This window comes from Phocoena sinus, chromosome 1 (genome assembly GCF_008692025.1).
Source record: "Phocoena sinus isolate mPhoSin1 chromosome 1, mPhoSin1.pri, whole genome shotgun sequence".
NCBI classification, from domain to species: Eukaryota; Metazoa; Chordata; class Mammalia; order Artiodactyla; family Phocoenidae; genus Phocoena; species Phocoena sinus.
Window position 1 is genome coordinate 6,957,217 of NC_045763.1, and position 18,817 is coordinate 6,976,033.

The 18,817-nt window shown below is 48.7% G+C and overlaps 1 protein-coding gene across 4 annotated transcripts in view; it reads right to left on the bottom strand.

The window, feature by feature from the left end:
• The window catches only part of SLC2A5 (solute carrier family 2 member 5), a 47,441-nt gene that overhangs the window by 20,817 nt on the left and 7,807 nt on the right, over positions 1–18,817 (bottom strand). The window contains exon 1 of one of the 4 annotated variants that reach the window (XM_032605620.1): positions 3,304–3,396. The exons of 1 other annotated variant lie outside the window; for it this stretch is intronic. In XM_032605620.1, the coding sequence (XP_032461511.1) occupies positions 3,304–3,336 (33 nt within the window). In that variant the 5' untranslated portion in view covers positions 3,337–3,396. Of the gene's footprint in view, positions 1–3,303; positions 3,397–18,817 lie in introns of those variants that run through there. 2 more of the 4 variants (XM_032605628.1, XM_032605638.1) reach the window with 2 other exon arrangements.

The window sequence follows — 18,817 nt, forward strand, 5'->3', positions numbered from 1 at the left end:
ATAAAGTTACTATACAAAAAAGGCATGTAAGAGAAATTCAGGGCTTAAGCTTTCTTTTTCTTTCTCTTTTCCTTTTCTTTCCTTTCCAAGAGGGGAAAAAATAGAATTTGGTACTGGGCAGGATTAGGGCATGAGGGAGGATGTCCAGGTCTCTGACCATCTTATTGAAAATGACAAATGGCTCAGTGTCCTCAAGACATGAGAGGGGACCCTCCTCAGAGGCCAAGGGAAGCCGGGACTATGAACTGTGCTTTTGAGAAAAACTAGGAACCAAATCCCTCATGCCCAAGGTAAACTGGCTTCCTGTTTTTCAAAATGCTGAGAACATTCTGAGACTTCAGTGAAGCAACCACCTTTAGGGCTAGCCCTCTGACAGGGTGTGATTCAAGCTCTCTGGGAAGAAAGCCCCACCCAAACCATTTCTCTCTTAGGAATTTGTCTCCAATTTCTCTTTCTACCACCAGAGAGACACTCTCCGTCTCAGACTTTTCTTTGTCAGGCGTCTCCAGTCAGAATGCAAATATGCCTGGAAAAGTGAGTCCCTATGAATTATTAACACTATAAGTCACTGTATCACACTATGGAATGAACCCAAAGTTTCACAAACATTCCTTGAGGTCCGAGTGACGAGGGGAGAGAGGAGAGACAAACGTCATAACATTTTAGAGCTGGAGGGGCCAAGTGTTGTCGCTGCGGGGGGGTTTACAGCGTGGCCACTGCAGCCCAAGAGCAAGGGGTTGAATCCTGCCTCTCCTGCTGCTGGCTGTGTGGCCTAGGGCCAGCTACTAAACCTCTCTGTGTCTTGGCTCCTTCATCTGTACAGTGGGGACAATGATACTGCCTTCCTCACAGGACTGATATGGGGAATAAGTGAGTTCGTATATGTGAAACAGGCCCGCAGCTGGCTCGTGGTGGTACACACTCCAAGCATTACACATTATATCACGGTTTGCTATCAATATTAATTATTAACAATGAGGACCCAGAGGGGAAGTTAGTAGCTCAACGACACTAAACTAGTTGGTGGTGGAGACACTCCACGAAAAATTCTGTTTTCACTTTCCAAAGCATTTTGGCATTTTTTTTCTAATCATCTTATTTGTTTCTTTCAGGCCAAGAGTCCTTTTTCCCGGCGGAAAGTTCTTGATGCACACCAGATTCATGTCTTTTCTCTTTACATATGAGGAACCCAAAGTCCAGTGAGGCCGTGGTCACACAGCCACCAGGGGACAGCCAGCCAGGCCCTCCCCACCAGCCCTGAGCGGCCCCTGGCAGCCCAGCCTCTGTGGGCTGAGCTGGCCCCCCCACTTCCACTCAGCTCCTAAATCCCTCCTTGGCTTCACTTTTGTGATTTGAAGGTTCTTTTACAGTCACCACTGGAATAGTTCTGTTTTGACGTCTCCTGGGACACCCGGCATATATTCACCCAAAGGGCCAGGTCTGCCCTCAGGCACCTGGGAAGGGGCAGCCTGCATCCCCCTGGATGGATCCCTGGAGGAGGCCCCCTTCCTTGGGGGACTGCAGGAGCAGGTGTTTGTGATCAGCCCATATCTTTTGCATGTGACCGTTTAATCATCTCCTTTCAAAATGCATCGTGCGTTTTCAGGGACCACCACGCAGGGTGTTTCTGTTCTTTTGCAGCCCCACCCGGGGGCACAGCTGGGCAGTGCACTTCTTTTGAAGAGACGGCACAGACCAGACCAGGGCCCCCCGACCCCCAAATCCCTGAGTTCTTATTACCTCACAGCTCGTTTTCTATAAAATAGAGGCGATAACATTTGACCTAACACGTTCTTCTTGTCATGAAGTCCACAAGACAATCCCTGTGGAGTGACGTAGTAATCTCTAAAGCAGGCAATCTCGTGGGCGAGAGTGCTACTGGCATCTAGTGAGCAGACACCAGGGATGCTGTTCAACACCCAGGCCAGCCCCCCATGGCAAAGAACTATCCGGCCCCCAAAGTCAGTAGTGCTCTGCTCTAAAGGATGGTCACACAATAATAACACTTATGGGGGATCCACTCTGTGCTAGGTAATTTACACACGTGATCTCACTTACTTGTTCCAGCATCCCTCTGAGGTGGTATGGTTATTATTCCCATTTTACAGGTGAGAAAACCAAGGCACAGAGCTGTTAAATAACTTGCCCAAGTTCCCACAGCTAGAATAGGATGGAGCAGGAATGAATCCCAGGTACTTCTACCTCTCAGACCTATCCTTAATCTGTGAGCTACAGAGCATGGACCCAACCTGTCTATGGCAAGGCTCTCTTGTCCACGACTGAATAAATAATAATTTGCACAAATAAGTACCTCCCCCATCAATATAAGCAGATGCTGTTGTGATGAATAAAATGCAAATTTCTTAAAAGTGTTAATAAATTTATGTTACCTTTCTGTCCTTGTGCATTTTCCTCAATCAAAAGACTCTAGGACTTCCCTGGTGGCGCAGTGGTTAAGAATCCGCCTGCCAATGCAGGGGACACGGGTTCGAGCCCTGGTCCGGGAAGATCCCACATGCCGCGGAGCAACTAAGCCTGTGTGCCACAACTACTGAGCCTGCATGCTGCAACTACTGAAGCCCGCGCGCCTAGAGCCCGTGCTCTGCAACAAGAGAAGCCACCGCAATGAGAAGCCCGCGCACCGCAACGAAGAGTAGCCCCCGCTCGCCGCAACTAGAGAAAGCCCGTGTGCAGCAGTGAAGACCCAACGCAGCAAAAAAAAAAAATTAAAAAAAATTATTAAAAAAAAGACTCTAAAAGTACAACGACAATTATATGGAGGCCAAGGGTGGGTGGGAAGAGGTTCAGAAAAATCTTTCGTCTCTAAAAGAAAAGGATTCTGCTTATCTAAAAGGGAGGGAACCTCTGAGTTCAATTCAAATCCTGCAACATCTTCTCTATCTTCTTTTCGTGCTGGCTTAGCTCTTCACCTGCTGAAAAGGTTAGTGAAAATGCCCTGAAGCGAAAATCAAAACAAATCAAAAAACTCTCACAGGCCATGTGTAAGGATTTTGTTGCTGGTTTCCGAAGCCCTTCACCTCAAGTTCTTACAGTGAGGGAAGTTGTGACAAACTCATCCTTTGAGTCTCATCATTTCGGTCCCAGCCCAAAGAACCTCTAAATCTCAATGTGTCTAAATGTCTCCTCTCTCTAGTCCCTGTAAAAGTCCAGCTGCTGGGTGAGCTCTGAGGGGCAGGTGCCCCAGTGGTCCTCGCCGTGCACAGAGCTCCGAAGAGCATCCCCAGCAATGCCGAACAGGCCCTGCCGTGGGGCTGCTGCTTGCTGTCTCGACAGCAAACTTACCCCTTCCCTCCTGACTGCGTCCTGTTGCTCCATCTTTGCTCTGGAAGCGCAGGGTCCTGCTTATTTCCTTTCAGCCAAAATAACAAATGCACTGAATGGCGAGAGAAGACATTCTGTCTGTACTTTGGCCAAGCCAGGTAACAGCCAATAGCATTTTTATAGGCGGGCTGAGGCAGAATAACCCTTTCGGGAACCCAGAGGTTTGTCTCGTTTTCGCTTCTTCTTTTAAGGGAGATGTCTGGGGTCTAACTCAGCAAGTGGGCACCCCCCAGGGACTGCAGGCGCAGTGCCTTCCCGATTGGGACAGTCTGCGGTATTTCCTTACTGCGAAAGTCAGGCTCGTGGTGAGTGACTGGAAGGGTTATTTCCGTCACAAACACATGGAAAGCAGCAGGTTCCAGTGACCCTACAACACAGCAGGTAACATGGGGGCAGGAGATGGGGTCATTAGAGGCTTCTCAGGAGTGGTCCCTGGCAGGAAGCCTGCAGCCAAATCTCTCCACTAGGAAGTCGGCTTTTGCCCAAACTACCACGCGACACTTTTCTCAGAAAGTTTATTTTCCTTTTTAAGGAACTCAGAGTCGCCTAGAGATGAGATTTTCTGTGTAATCATCACTATTGCAAAAGCAGTAAATATTTCAAATCCCTTTATCTGCAGGGCAGGGAAAGTGAGTCACAGCTGCTTGTCTGGGTCCTCCATGCATGGCCAGGCCCCTGTCGGCCCCCTGTGCTCAGCATGTGTTTGGCTGCCATGCGGCCACCACACCAGGTCAAGTGGCCCAAATCCAGAGCAGGCTCGCAAAGCCGATGGGCTTTCATCTTTACAGGGCATGCTCCCTGTTTTATTTGCTGTGGCGCAAATCCAGTTAATGTAGTCACATCTTCCCCTGTTCACCTTCAAATGACAGTTAACTGGGGGTCCACTGTGTGTCGGGCACTGGTCTTGGCATCAGTGGCAAACTCGGGAATTGTCATCAGGTGCCTCTGTGTGGGAGGCTGAGGAAGGTGACAGCGCGTGTGCGTGCGTGCGTGTGTGTGTGTGTGTGTGTGTGTGTGTTGGTCCCTGCTTCCCCATTCACGTGGGGGGTTTGGGGGGATAGGGAGGTGTTGGGAGCAGTGGGGGGCGGGACTGACCATTTCCTTTCTCTAACTTCATTTCCTGTCCTTTTTCTCCTGGGTCACAGCCCTAATACCATGATTTCCCACTGAGGTTTGGCAAGACCAGAGGTTCCCAATTATTTCAGAGTTTTGAAAAATTCTCCAAAGAAAATGCACTTTAGCTGCGGGGCGGCGGGCGGGAGAGGGGTGGCGGGGTGAAGGGAAGGGGACCGGTTGGGAAAGCAAAAAGAACTGTCAGAAGTTTGCCACCATGGGTCATTGCCAGGTCCAGAGGAAATCAAGAGAACCACTTCTAGGCCCAGAGCTTCCACTTCGCTCCCTGGGGAGCTGAAAGCTGAGCGATGGGGTTGGTGTCGGCCGATGCAGACCTCCCCTTCCCCAGCCTCGACCTCCCACCTGGAGTGGAGGTGGTGGGAGGAGCCGGTGGCCCGGCCTGGGCCGGAGGGGGCTCTCCTGTCCCGGGGAGGCGGGGGGAGGGGAGGGGAAGGAGGGGAGGAGGGGAGGGAGGGGGGGGGAGGGCAGGGGAGGGGGCGCCGCAGTACCTGGCTCGGCAGCCCCGGGGCAGCGCAGGTACAGCCTCGGCGTCACCAACGCCTCAGCGGCGGGAGCGCAGCGCGAGCGGAGAGAACGCGGCGGGGAGGCCGCCGGGATGCTGGGCCGTGGGGCGCTGTCCCCTCGCCCCTGCCCCGGGTTCACCTCAGCCCTGCCCGCGGCCTCCTCAGCCCGGGACCCTCGAGCCCCGCGGCGGCCAGTAGACACCGAGGGAGGGCACCTGGGGGCCAGGGAGGGCACCTGGAGGCCCCGGAGGGCCGGGAACGGTCGGGAGTGGGCCCAGAGCTCGGGGACTGTCCCCACCCAAGTCCTCTGTGTCCCCTGCCCGGTCCTTCCAGGTCCCGGGACCCGGGCACAGCAGCCTCGGGGTCTCAGGCCGCCTTTAGGCCCTTGGGGGAAGGGGGTCCTTTGGGCGCCCAGGGATCTGGGGGCTTGGAATAGGGAGTGGCCCACTGGTCCGAGGCGGGGACTGTCCCTGCTGGGGTCTTGCAGGACCCTAGCGTCAGGGCGACCTGAGGTGTGTGGGCCGGGCTCGCCCACTGCAAGTGTCTTTTTGGTTTTGTGAACTTTCCACGTTTACTCCTTACCCGCGGGAGCTGAAAACGGGGGCGGGGAGGAAGAGGGTGTCCCATCTCTGGCCCTCGCCCTCCCCACCCTGCCCTTGTCTCTGTCCTGCCTGCACTAGGAAGGGGACCTGCCAGTTGAAACCTATTTTTGCCTTGGGATTTAAAATGACAATAATAAACAACACTGATTAACCCAAGGATATTTTGGTTACATAGCAGGCCAAGGTGTGTCACAGGAACACGTACCAATGTTTCTGAGAAACGAACCTGTGCTTGAAACTACCTCTGTTGAGAGCCAAAGAATCACTTTTAAAGTCAACGGAAAGTGACCAGACCCGCGTTCTGCCAGGGCCTTCCTGACTTTCTCTTTCCCATCTTCCATACAGTTTGATTCATTACAGGGAAATTATATTAGGATTTTATCGTTGAGGGAGAAAAGGACCCAAAGCTACTTTTCCTCTTTCTTAGAGGGCTGTGTGTTAGGTCCACCCTAACCTGTCACAGTGGGGAAAGTGCTTGCTAAGATCCTTGCTTGTCAAGGATTCTGACGTGAAGATTTGGGTCCCAGATCTCAATTCCCAAATCATTATTATTAACATATATTATTACTATTAAACATTATTAACATAAAATGTAAATATATTAGCACAGGATTTTAGAAGACTTATCAGAATCTGAAAACTGGTTATTCTGGGATGTGAGATTAGGAATGGTTTCAATCCTAGCACATGTTTACATTTATATGTACTGAGTCTACTACTGTCCTAGAGGGGGGATACAACAGGGCGCAAAATAGAGAAAAAAGCCTTGTCCTCAAGCAGCTTAGACTCCAGTTAAGAAAGCAGAATTCAGTCAGATAAATACACTGTTATGACTATAAAAGAACTCTAAAGAAGGGGGTTGGGGGGCTGGTCAGGGAAGGCTTTCCTAAAAAAGTGAGCTTGGGGCTTCCCTGGTGGCGCAGTAGTTGAGAGTCTGCCTGCCGATGCAGGGGACACGGGTTCGTGCCCCGGTCCGGGAAGATCCCACATGCCGCGGAGCGGCTAGGACCGTGAGCCATGGCCACTGAGCCTGCGCGTCCGGAGCCTGTGCTCCGCAACGGGAAAGGCCACAACAGTGAGAGGCCCGCGTACCGCAAAAAAACAAAACAAAAAAAAAGTGAGCTTGAGCTGAGATGGGAAGGAAGGATGAATAGAGCTTACCTAAGCAAAGGGGGGTGGGGTGGGGACGGGGTGGTGGAGAGAGCCTTCCAGATAGGAAATAGTATGTGCCAAGGTCCTGTGGTACAAGAGAAATTGCGATCAGTGTAGCTGAAGAGCACAAAGGAGAAAGGGAGGCTGGATGGAGAAGGAGGCTGGGGAGGTAGGCAGGGCCAGACTATATTTAGCACTTATAGACCATGTGAAGGAGCTTCATTTTTGTTCTAGGAGCAGAAAGAAGGCATTAGAGGGTGGAGGGTGACCAGATTTGTGTTTTGAAAAGTTTACTGTGGCTGCCTAGAGGAGAACCGATGAGGGGACAAGAGACCAGTGGATTTGGGGAAGAGGAGAGGGAGGTGTTCTTTGCTGCAGAGCGAGTGAAATATGCCAGTGATTTGGACCTGCGTGGTGGCAGAGATTAGAGAAGCAAATGCATCTGAGAGATATTTAGGCTGTAAAATTGACAAAACGAGGTGACTGACACCAAGGGGAATTAAGAGGATTTTTGTATTAATTTTAAAATAAAACAAAAATTAAAAATGGTCTATCTGAAAATGAAGCTTTTCAGAATTAAAAAAAAAAAGTTTGTATAGGAAAATTTAACCAGGATGTAAGCTGTTGAATTAGCATCACAAAGCAGGTCGGCAAATCCCTGGGCTGTTCTTGAAACCGAGCAGGACCCTGTGGTGCTCTTGGGCACGGAAGCCTTTCTGTCCCCCCCCCTTTCTTGTCTGTAGGGAACAGACTCCAGCCTTCATGACCGTCCCTCAGTTCCAAAGGGCAGATTTGAACAGTTGCCAATCAGGGGCTGGAGGGGACGCAGAGACAAGGGAGGAACACCCAAGAAACAATAGTGCAGCCTTGGGGCAGGTCCTGGTTCTGCCTCAAGGGATGCACATGACAATATCTTTAAGCTCTTTATGGAACTAAAACCCCCAACAAATGGAAGATGTCAGCATTCTTCATTCCAGAGAAGCTTTTCAAGAAGACCACATGAGGCCAGATTAAAGGAACCACAGAAACGCATCAGATTACCTGAGACCAGATTAAAGGAGTACAGGCCCTGCACACACCCTGATCTTATCAGCAACCCCATGCTTGAACTATAGCTATAAAACTCCTCACCAAAACCTCCTGGGTTGGGACATAGAGTTTGTGAGGGGCACGAGCCCACTGTGTCCCCCTTTGCCTGGCAAAGCAATAAAGCCATTCTTTTCTACTTCATCCAAAACTCTCCGAGATTTGGCACTGGCACACAGATACCGAGTTTCCGGCATCATTCTGAGACCAGGTGATACCAGGACTTTAAGTCACTCTTGGTCTCATCTCTACTAGGAATGTTCTGGAATTTTAAAGTTTTGTCGTGGGCCTCTATTGTACAGACTGCTGCAGCTCCCCCAACCCATCCCCAAATCCATTTGCCCAGTCCTTCTAGTAATAGAATTTGGGGCAGGACCTGAGGCTGCCCAAAGGAAAGACTAGGTTTCCCATCACCCTTGCGGTTGGCAGGGACATACGACAAGTTCTGTCTAAAGCAACATATGTGAAGGTGTCACGTACTGGCTTGTAAGAACCTTTCTCTCTTCTTTGTTCCTTTTGCCATCCTGCTGCCTGGAATATGGGTGCCACCAGCTTGGGCCACAAGGTTGAGGCCGCACAGGACAGAGCAAGGAGACGGAAGGAGCTTGGGTCCCTTCCCCTTCGAAGTGCTGCTCCTGGCCAGACCACTGCCTGGACTTTCCATGAAAGAAAAACACTCCTCTTTTTCATCTTCTGTCACTTGCGGCCAAACCCATTTCTAACTGATATAACCATCAAACATTTGCCTGAAAGTCTGTTAGGACAGAAGATGGGACTCTTACCCTTGATGAAGCTGTGAAGACATGTCTCTCTCTCTCGCGCTCTCTCTCTCTCTCTCTCTCTCTCTCTCTCTCTCTATATATATATATATATATGTATTTGTTTGTTTTGACTACAGCCTAAATCAGGTTTTAAAATGTGATGACATGGCTCTCAACTGGAAGCGAATGGCCTAAGAACACTCATTTTCAAGGAGAAAGTGAGAACCCCCTAGCTGCTGGGTGCAAATGTCAGTGGAGATTTACCCAGGCTGCTGTTTTCATTAGGACTGTATTTGTTTTTGTTTGTGTTCAGATTTAAAAATTGCGTGGTGGTCTGCCCCAACCCTATTTTCCCCTTAAATCCTGTTATTTATTTATGTGCCATATGATAGAAAGTGGGATTCTTTAGGAACGTGTGCATCGCATTAGAGCAGAAGTGCCTGCACATGCCTCGGAGGGCACAAAATGAGAGGCTGCTACCAAGGTGCAGAGTGTGTGTGTGGATTGCTTGATTGGAGGGAGGGGTGGGAAGGCAGGAAACAGCTCTGGGTCATCCCCATTCCAGGTGTAGATAAGGAAGAAGTAATTAGCAGGTACCGGCATGCATCCAGCTATCTACACAGGCAGCGCTCCGGCTGCAGGGGGCCCGGTAGGATGACACAAGACTTCCCAAGCCCAGTGCCCAGTGGGGCCAGCTACACCTCACCCAGGCCTGCCTGGATTCTGGCCATCGGAACCCAACTCTGCAACGTGGGTGGAAGGAAGAGGGAGAAAACATGCCTGGTCCAAACCTTCTTGCTCCACAGGCCAAGATTTTATCAGATGCCCCCAAGGCAGAAAGGCTGTGGATCGGATCGTGCTGACACACCCGGTGAGTAAACTCCAGAGATGGTACAAGGTTCCTAAGTTTTCTTTCCAAGAATAGAATTTGACCTCACCTATCAGAGTGCGCATGCACTAAAGAGTGCCCTTTGGGAATCATGGACAGAATGCATGAAAGCCAGGGGCTCAGGAAGCTTCTCAGGGACCCAAGTGGCTTTGTTGGTTACACATTACCTTGGGTAGACAACTCTGTTTTTCAAACTGTGGTCAAAAACTTATAACAAAAATTTGCTTTTTTAGGTGTACAGTTCAGTAGTGCTAAGTATACTCACTGTTGTACAAGCAGTCTCCAGAACTTTCTCATCGTGCTAAACTAAGGCTCTGTATCCATTAAACAATAATTCCCCCCAGCTCTGGCAACCTCTGTTTTACTTTTCGTTTCTATGAACCTGACTACTTTAGTTGTTTCATATAAGTGGGATCGTAGAGTATTTGTCCTTTTGACTGTCTTATTTCACTTAGCATAATGTCATCAAGGTCCATCCATGTCATGAGCAAGGATGTGGAGAAACTGGAACCATTGCGTGTTGCCAGTGGGAATATAAAACGGCGCAACTGCTGTGGAAGGCAGTTTGGTGATTCCTTAAGACGTTAAACAGAATCACCATATGACTCAGCAGTTCTACTCCTAGGTATATTTTAATTCCAAAAGAGTAAAAACAGAAACTGGCACTCAAGCAAATATATGTATATGCATATTCATAGCAACGCTATTCCCAATAGCCAAAAAGGGGAAACAGCCCACACGTCCACCAATGGATGACTGGATAAACGGATTGTGATACATACACACAAGAGATCATGCAGCTATAAAAAGAAATGAGGTCCTGACACAAGCTACATGAACCTCGAAAATATTATGCTAGGTGAAAGAAGCCAGGCACAAAAAGGTCACATATGGTATGATTCTATTTATATGAGAAATCCAGAAAAGGTAAATCCATAGAGACAGAAAGCAAATTGGTGGTTGCCAGGGGCTGCGGGGAGAGGGGAATGGGGAGTGACTACTTAATGGGTGTGGGGTTTCCTTTGCAGGTGATGCGGATATTCTGGAACTAGATAGAGTGGTGATTATATAACACTGTGAAGGTACTAAATGCCACCAAACTGTACGCTTTAAAAAGGTTAATTTTATGTGAATTTCTCCTTAGTAAAAGCAAGGGAATAAATGCTGGAATACTCTAGAATAGTATGCTAGTTTGCCCATGTCTTTCTGACTCTGGGGTTAGTGACCTTACATTAATCGTGTTAAAGGATAATTTTCAAGAAAAAAGGTAAAAATTATGACATTTTTCCTTCCAGTTTTATTGAGATGTAATTGACAGCACTGTTCGAATTTAAGGTGTACAGCATAATGGTTTGACTCTCGTGCATCACGAAATGATTTAGTGAACATCCATCATCTCCTAGAGATACAAAATAAAAGAAAAAGAAAAAAAAATATTTTCCTTGTGATAAGAATGCTTAGGATTTACTCTCTTAGCTTTCATATATAACAGGGTTCCCCAACCCCCAGTACTGGTACCAGTCCAGGCCGGTTAGGAACCCGGCCGCACAGCAGGAGGTGAGCGGCGGGCGAGAGAGTGAAGCTTCACCTGCACCTGTCACTCCCCGTCGCTGGCATTACCACCTGAACCATCCCCACCTGCCCCCCCCCCGCCCCGTCCGTGGAAAAATTGTCTTCCACCAAACCGGTCCCTCGTGCCACAAAGGTTGGGGACCACTGATATACAACATACAGCGCTATTAATTATATTTATCATGTGGTACTTTACATCCCTAACACTTATTTATCTTATAACTGGAAGTTTGTACCTTTGGACCACCTGCCTCCAATTCCCTTCCCCCTGCCTCTGGCAGCCACTAATCTGACCTCTTTTTCTGTGAGTTTGTTTGTTGTTTTTGGAGTATAATTGACCTACAGCGCTATGTTAGTTCCTGGTGCACAACACAGTTATTTTATATTTCTATCCTTTTCAAAGTGATCACCACGATAAGTCTAGTTACATGAAATAGGTCACCATACAAAGATACTCCGTAGTTATTGACTATATTCCCCATGCTGTACATTTCATGCCTGTGACTCATTTATTTTGTAACTAGAAGTTTGTACTCTTACTCTCCCTCATCTATTTCTCTCCTCCTCCCACCTCCCTCCCCTCTGGCAACTCCCTGTTTGTTCTCTATAACTATGACTCTGAATCTCTTTTGTTATGTTTGTTCATTTGTTTTGTCTTTTAGATTCCACATATAAGTGAAATCGTAGAGTATTTGTTTTTCTCTGTCTGACCTGTTTCACTTAGCATAATACCCTCTAGTTCCACTGGCAAGATTCCATTCTTTTTTATGGCTGAGTAGTATTCCACTCTGTGTGTGTGTGTGTGTGTGTGTGTGTGTGTGTGTGTGTGTGTGTGTGTGTATGTGTGTACCACCTCTTCTTCTTGGCTGTGTCTCCCAGCTTGCAGAATCATAGTTCTCTGACCAGGAATTGAACTCCCGCCCTTGGCAGTGAAAGTGCAGAGTCTTAACCACTGGACCGCCAGGGAATTCCCACCACCTCTTCTTTATTCGTATTTCAATGGACACGGGTTGCTTCCATATCTTGGCTATTGTAAATAATGCTGCAGTGAACATAGGGGTTCATGTATCTTTTCAAATTAGTGTTTTCATTTTCTTTGGATAAATACCCAGGAGTGGAATTGCTGGGTCATATGGTAGTACTATTTTTAATTTTTTAAGGAACCTCCATACTGTTTTCCATAGTGGCTGGGCCAGTTTACATTTCCACCAGCAGTGCGACGGTCCCCTTTTCCCCACATCCTCATCAATACTTACTTTTTGTCTCTTTGATAACAGCCGCTCTGAAAGATGTGAGGTGATATCTCATCGCATTTCCCCAGTGATTAGTAATACTGAGTATCTTTTCATGTGCCTGTTGGCCATCTGTATGTCTTTGGAAAAATGTCTATTCGGATCCTCTGCCCATTTTAAAATTGGGTTGTTTGGGGCTTTTTGATGTTGAATTGTGTGAGTTCCAGCCTCAGTTACCTACAACTTGCAGAATTGGAAGCTCAAAGGTAGTACAGGGGCAGAGGGCTGTGCCAGCGGGAAGCATGCTGTAAACTATGCGCGGCTTTCCCCTGAAGCTCACACTCTTCCCCACAGTCAGTTGAAAAGAACCTCGGTGGGAGCATCACAGATATCAGCACAGGCTGTAAGTCATCGCCACCCCCGCCTCCAGCTGGTCCGTTGTTGAACGGTTACAGCGTCCCACAGAATCTAGTGCCACGTGACGCCCCAGGACCAGAGAATACATTTTACGTGTCCAGCCTGAGGCCTTAAGGAGCATATTACGGAATCTAGAAGCCCAGTGGGTACTGCCGGGCCACCCAAGTTCTCCTTGAAGCCAAGCCCTGCAAGCACCGCCCACGCTTTTGAAGCCCCCGGAACCAGAGTTCCTCTAGGTCTCCTAGGTCTGCAGCAGCCGCCTTACCCGGGAGCTTGTGAAAAATATAGACTCACAGACTCCACCCCAGACCCGCTCAATCAGAACCTGCATTTTAACCAGAACCCCGGGGGTCCCGGCTCTCAAGAAAGTCAGAAGCACTGCTCCACGCTTTTCCTGAACGTGGCATCGGCTACTCTCCGTGGACACCCAGCCCCGAGGTCCCCCGGATCTGTGCCCAGCCAGGGCGGACTCACCCCCAGGGCTGACACAGTGTCTGCAATGCTCTCCTCGTCACTCATGTCACTCATCATGGCGCTGGTTGGGTAACTTCAGACGGCACCTGCCCTCCGACGTCCGACGCTACCCGTCTGCTTTTCCTCCTGGGGTGGTGGTGCCGAGACAGGGAAGAGACAAACGCTGTCTGCTGGTATTTGAGAGAAGCTCTCCCAGATGCAACAGGTCCAGGCAAATCCAGCGATTCGCTGGGTGCCAGGGAGAAGAGAAGCTACAGAAAATGTTAGCGAAAGGGAGAGTCTGCTCCCATCTCTGACATAATGGTCATGGGAAATTCCCCAGATGCTTGTTAAATAGGTACTGCCCAACAAGAGCAGGTGTGAGATTGTTCCGTCTGGAACTGGGCCTGGGGCACTGGAAACAGAGGGGAGGATTCAGCTGTGGGGAAGGGGCAGGAAGTAGTAGACCATTCAGGGGCTCTTAGGTAACACAAGAAAAGCTAACCGAGAATAATGACAGCTGCGTCTCGTAGAGCTTTCCTCTGGCTCAGTCCTTGTACTAAGCACTGGGTCTCATGTTAGTTTCATTATTATCTCCTTTTTAGATGAAATCGAGACTAAGAGAGGTCACAATTCTTTGCCCAGAGTGACACCCTTAGGAACGGCAGAGGCCTGGTTGACCCGGTTTCTCTCCTTCCAGAGCCTCGTTGTTCACACACCTGTCTCTCCTGACCCCCTTTCTTGGACCATGGTTTGTCTGCCAAGACATGGCTGGGTAAAGACGTGGCTGCCCTCATCAGCATCACTTTACTGCTCCCAGGAGACTGGCCCAGAGAGATATGAGTTGCAAGTGTCATCTGGAAAAAAATAAAAGCTCAACGTAAGGGCTGTGAGTTGAGTTTTATTCAGTATCTTACTGATGACTATGGCCCAGCATACAGCCTCTCAGAGAGCTCTGAGAAACTGCTCCGAGAGAGGTATTGGAGGAGCATATATATGAAATTTTTTGACTGGGAAATACATGTAGCCAAGCCTACATCTCGTTAAAAGATTAATGCTGATCACAGAAAACAGATATCTCCAGTTAATGATTTTAGTGCTTTGCTATGCATGGGAAGGTGCATAGAATCTGGGGTCATCAAAATTCTTTCTTAGACATGTGTCTTAACTATCTTGGGCCCCATGTGCCCAAAACACAGAGTACTTCATCCTGAATTCCTTTCAGGGTTTGCTATAGGTCAGGGGCTAATTACTTCATCCTTGTAGAACTGGAATTGTGGGCAACATTTTTTTGTTTCCACAAGTAACTTCTACTTCCCTCCAAGAACTTTTAAGAAACGACGCATTCTTTAACAGAAAGGATCGTGACAGTTTACACCCAAAACTCTTTAAATTCTTCACCTCCAGATGCTTACCCCACTATGCCCACTGATGCAAAACTGGGATGTCATGACCCTCGCCCAATCCCCAGCACATTAAAAGGCCCACCTTAAACCACACTTCAAAAATGCCGCTAAAGGGAATTCCCTGGTGGTCCAGGGGTTAGGGGTCCGTGCTTCCATCGCAGGGGGTACAGGTTTGATCCCTGGCTGGGGAACTAAGATCCTGCAAGCTGTGCTGTGCGGCAAAAAAAAAAAAAAAAAAAAATCACTAAATATCCCACTAAATGTCCCTCCCACTCTGAGACCCTATTAAGGCCCTGTTGGGAGTGCTTTTCCTTATCCTGCAAGCAATGCACGGCTTTGCCTTATCAACAGGCTGGGCCGACTCTATGGGAGGCCTGCAACCTGTGTGGTCACTAGGGTCTCTGCTGAGAAGGGTGACCTCATCTGGCCCCAAATGTAATAAGAGCTCAGTAAACATTAGCTGTCAGCTACTATCAATGTCCTGACCCCATAACGCCAGGCAAACCTTTCCTTCATGGAGCCTGGATTCTGCTCCAATAAGTGAGTCTGAGTTTTGGGGTTTTTTTTGTTGGGGAACCCACATGCTTCATTCAGAAAGTCATTTAGGGACTTCCCTGGTGGCGCAGAGGTTAAGAATCCTCCTGCCAATGCAGGGGACACGGGTTCAAGCCCTGGTCTGGGAAGATCCCACATGCCGTGGAGCAACTGAGCCCGTGAGCCACAACTACTGAGCCTGCATGCCTAGAGCCTGTGCTCCACAACAAGAGAAGCCACCGCAATAAGAAGCCCGCGCACAGCAACGAAGAGTAGCCCCCACTCGCCACAACTGGAGAAAAGCCTGTGCGTAGCAACAAGACCCAATGCAGCCAAAAACAAACAAACAAACAAATAAATAAATATATTTTTTAAAAAAAGAAGTCATTTACCTCTTCCTCCCAAACTTCTAACTTTTTGGATGTGAAAGGCTTAAGCCCCACGTGCATGCTGGGCTGGCCCTAGCGTCTCACTCTGTGCCCAGAACCGGGCAGGCTCTGGGGGAACCGGCCAGGTAGAGTGGTCCCTGGAACTTCTGGTCTTTATGGACGCCGTGGCATCTCAGAGGTCTGCTTAGAAGGCCATGGAGCAGAGGGAGGTGGTCTTCAGGGTGTCTGCTGGCTAAGGGCAGAAGCAGGGAGCCAAGCAAGAAGGGAAGAGAAGGGCTTTCCAGGGAGAGGGAACAGCATGGGACAGTATGGAACAGCACCGTGATATTGTGATTTATCATCAGAAATATATATTTGGTCTTCATCCCATCCTGGCACATAGATCCTAAAATCTTGGAATCTCCTCAGCATTGAGAGTGTCTTTGTTATGTCAATGAGGCGACTTTTGGAAAAGCCCCTAGGTAAGCAAAGGATGGGGCTGGTTGCCAGGGGAACCAACCCTGTGATTAGGGAGTTGGAAATTTCAGTCCTACGCCACCAGCCTCCTGGGAGGAGAGAGGGGCTGGAGGTTGAATAAACCACCAGTAGCCAATGATTTAATCAATCATATAATGAAGCCTCCATAAAAACCCAAAAGGACAGGAAAACACAGAGGTTCGGGGAGAGTAGGACTTGGAGGACATGGAAGTTCCGTGTCCCTTCCCCATACCTTGTTCTGTGCATCTCTGCCATCGGGCTGTTCTTGAATTATGTCCATGGTAATAACCAGTGATCTAGTAAGTAAAATGTTTCTCTGATTTTCGTGAGTTAATCTAGCAAATTAATCGAACCCAAAGAGGGGGTCCCCAGTGGGAATCTCCAGTCTACAGGTGGTTGGTCAGAAGCACAGGTGACAACCTGGACTTTCAGCTGGTATCTGAAGTGGGGAGACAGTCTTTAGGACTGAGACCTTCACCTGAGGGTGTGATGCTGTCTCCAGGTAGACGGTGTCAGAACTGAACTGCAGGACACCCAGCTGGTCCTACAGCTGGTGTCAGATGATTGCTTGCTGGGGTTGGGAAAAACCACAAGCATCACCAGCATGGAAGGGTGTGCTGTTTGCTGGGGTGAGGAAGGCGGAGGCGACTCCAGAGAGGGGGACAGGTACAGGTCAGAGGAGGCCTGAGAGCTTGGACCGTTCGCTGCATCCCCTGGAGTCCCTCAGGCCAGGTCGCCTGGCCAGACTGTGCCTTGGGTGGTGCTCAGAGCCTCCCTACGCCAGACGAGGGGGCTGGTGGGAAGATCGGGGAAGAGGTGATGAAGGGTCACCGAGGGGAGATGGTGTGGATGGGGAGAGGCACGCAGCACCTAATGAGGAGTGGAGGGTCTCAGGAAGGTCTCTCAGCACCGGCCGGGAAAGGCTTCTTCCATTTTCTCACAGGTAAGCACGTAGAATCTGGTTCAAGGTATGGAGACCAAGGCAAGAGAGAGTAGCTAAAACACCCTCCCAAGTGGTTGCCCGGAAGAAACAGGACACTTCTAATTTTGTATTGTTTAAGTTTGTGTATGCTGTATCTTTTTGAGTGTAATAATTTTATTGTTTTTACTTTTTAAATTTCTTTTTAATTTTTATTTTATACTGGAGCATAATTGATTAACAATGTTGTGTTAGTTTCAGGTGTACAGCAAAGTGATTTAGTTATACATATACACGTATCTATTCTTTTTCAAATTCTTTCCCATTCAGGTTATTAGACAGTATTGAGCAGAGTTCCCTGTGCTGTTCAGCAGGTCCTTGTTGGTTACCTGTTTTAAATACAGCAGTGTGTGCATGTCAGTCCCAGACTCCCAATCTATCCCTCCCCGCCAAGTTGCATCTTAATAACAAAATTAATATAAGAAAGATGCAAGGCATTTCTAGGGGCTGGTCAATGTATTTTTAAATTAATTAATTCTATTAAGACTTTATTTTCGTAGAGCAGTTTTAGGTTTATAGCAAAATTGAAGGGAAGTTACAGATTTCCCATGTGCCCCCAGCTCCTACACCTGCACAGCCCTCCCCAGCATCAACACCTCCTACCCAGGTGGTACCCTTGTCACCTGGGATGAACCTGCACTGACACGTCATTATCACCCAGAGTCCAGAGTTTACATTAGGGCTCACTCTTGGTGTTGGACACGGTGTGTTTGGACAAATGTGTATTGACAAGTATCCATCATCATAGGGTCATACAGAGTGGTTTCACTGCCCTAAGAATCCCCTGTGCTCCACCTCCCTCACCCCAACCCCTGGCAACCACTGATCTTTTTACTGTCTCCATAGTTCTGCCTTTTCCAGAATGTCCTACAGTTGGAATCGTACAGCATGCAGCCTTTTCAGATCGAATTCTTTCACTCAGTAATGCATTTATGTTTCCTCCATGTCTTTTCATGGCTTCATGGCTCCTTTCTCTTTAGTGCTGAATAATATTCCATTGTCTGGATGCAGCACAGTTTATCCATTCATCTGCTGAAGGACATCTTAACTACTTCCAAGTTTTGGGCACTTATGGATAAAGCTGCTGTGAACATCTGTGTGTAGGTTTTCGTGTGGACATAAGTTTTCCACTCATTTCGGTAAATACCAAGGGGCGTGATTGCTGGTAAGAGTATGTTAAGTTTTGAGAGAAACTGCGCAACTCTCTTCCAAAGTGGCTGCACCGTTTTGCGTTCCCACCAGCAGTGAGTGAGAGTTCCTGTTCCTCCACAACCTCGCCAGCATTTGGTGTTGTCGATGTCCTGGCTCGTGGCCACTCTGATAGGTGGGTAGTGATATCTCGCTGTTTTAACTTGTGTTAACTGGTGGTACATGATGTGGAGCATCTTCTCACATGCTTGTTTGCTATCTGTGTATCTTATTTGGTGAGGCGGCTGTTAAGGTCTTTGGTCCATTTCTCAATCGGGTTGTTTGTTTTCTTATTGCTGAGTGTCAAAAGTCCACTGTAGGGCTTCACTGGTGGCGCAGCGGTTAAGAATCCGCCTGCCGGGCTTCCCTGGTGGCACAGTGGTTGAGAGTCCGCCTGCCGATGCAGGGGACACGGGTTCGTGCCCCTGTCCGGGAAGATCCCACATGCCGCAGAGCAGCTAAGCCCGTGCGCCACAACTACTAAGCCTGCGCTCTGGTGCCCACGAGCCACAACTACTGAGCCCGTGTGCCACAACTACTGAAGCCTGCATGCCTAGAGCCCGTGCTCTGCAACAAGAGAGGCCACTGGAATGAGAAGCCTGTGCCCTGCAACAAAGAGTGGCTCCCACTCGCCACAACGAGAGAAAGCCCACGTGCAGCAACGAAGACCCAATGCAGCCAAAAATAAATAAATAAAAATA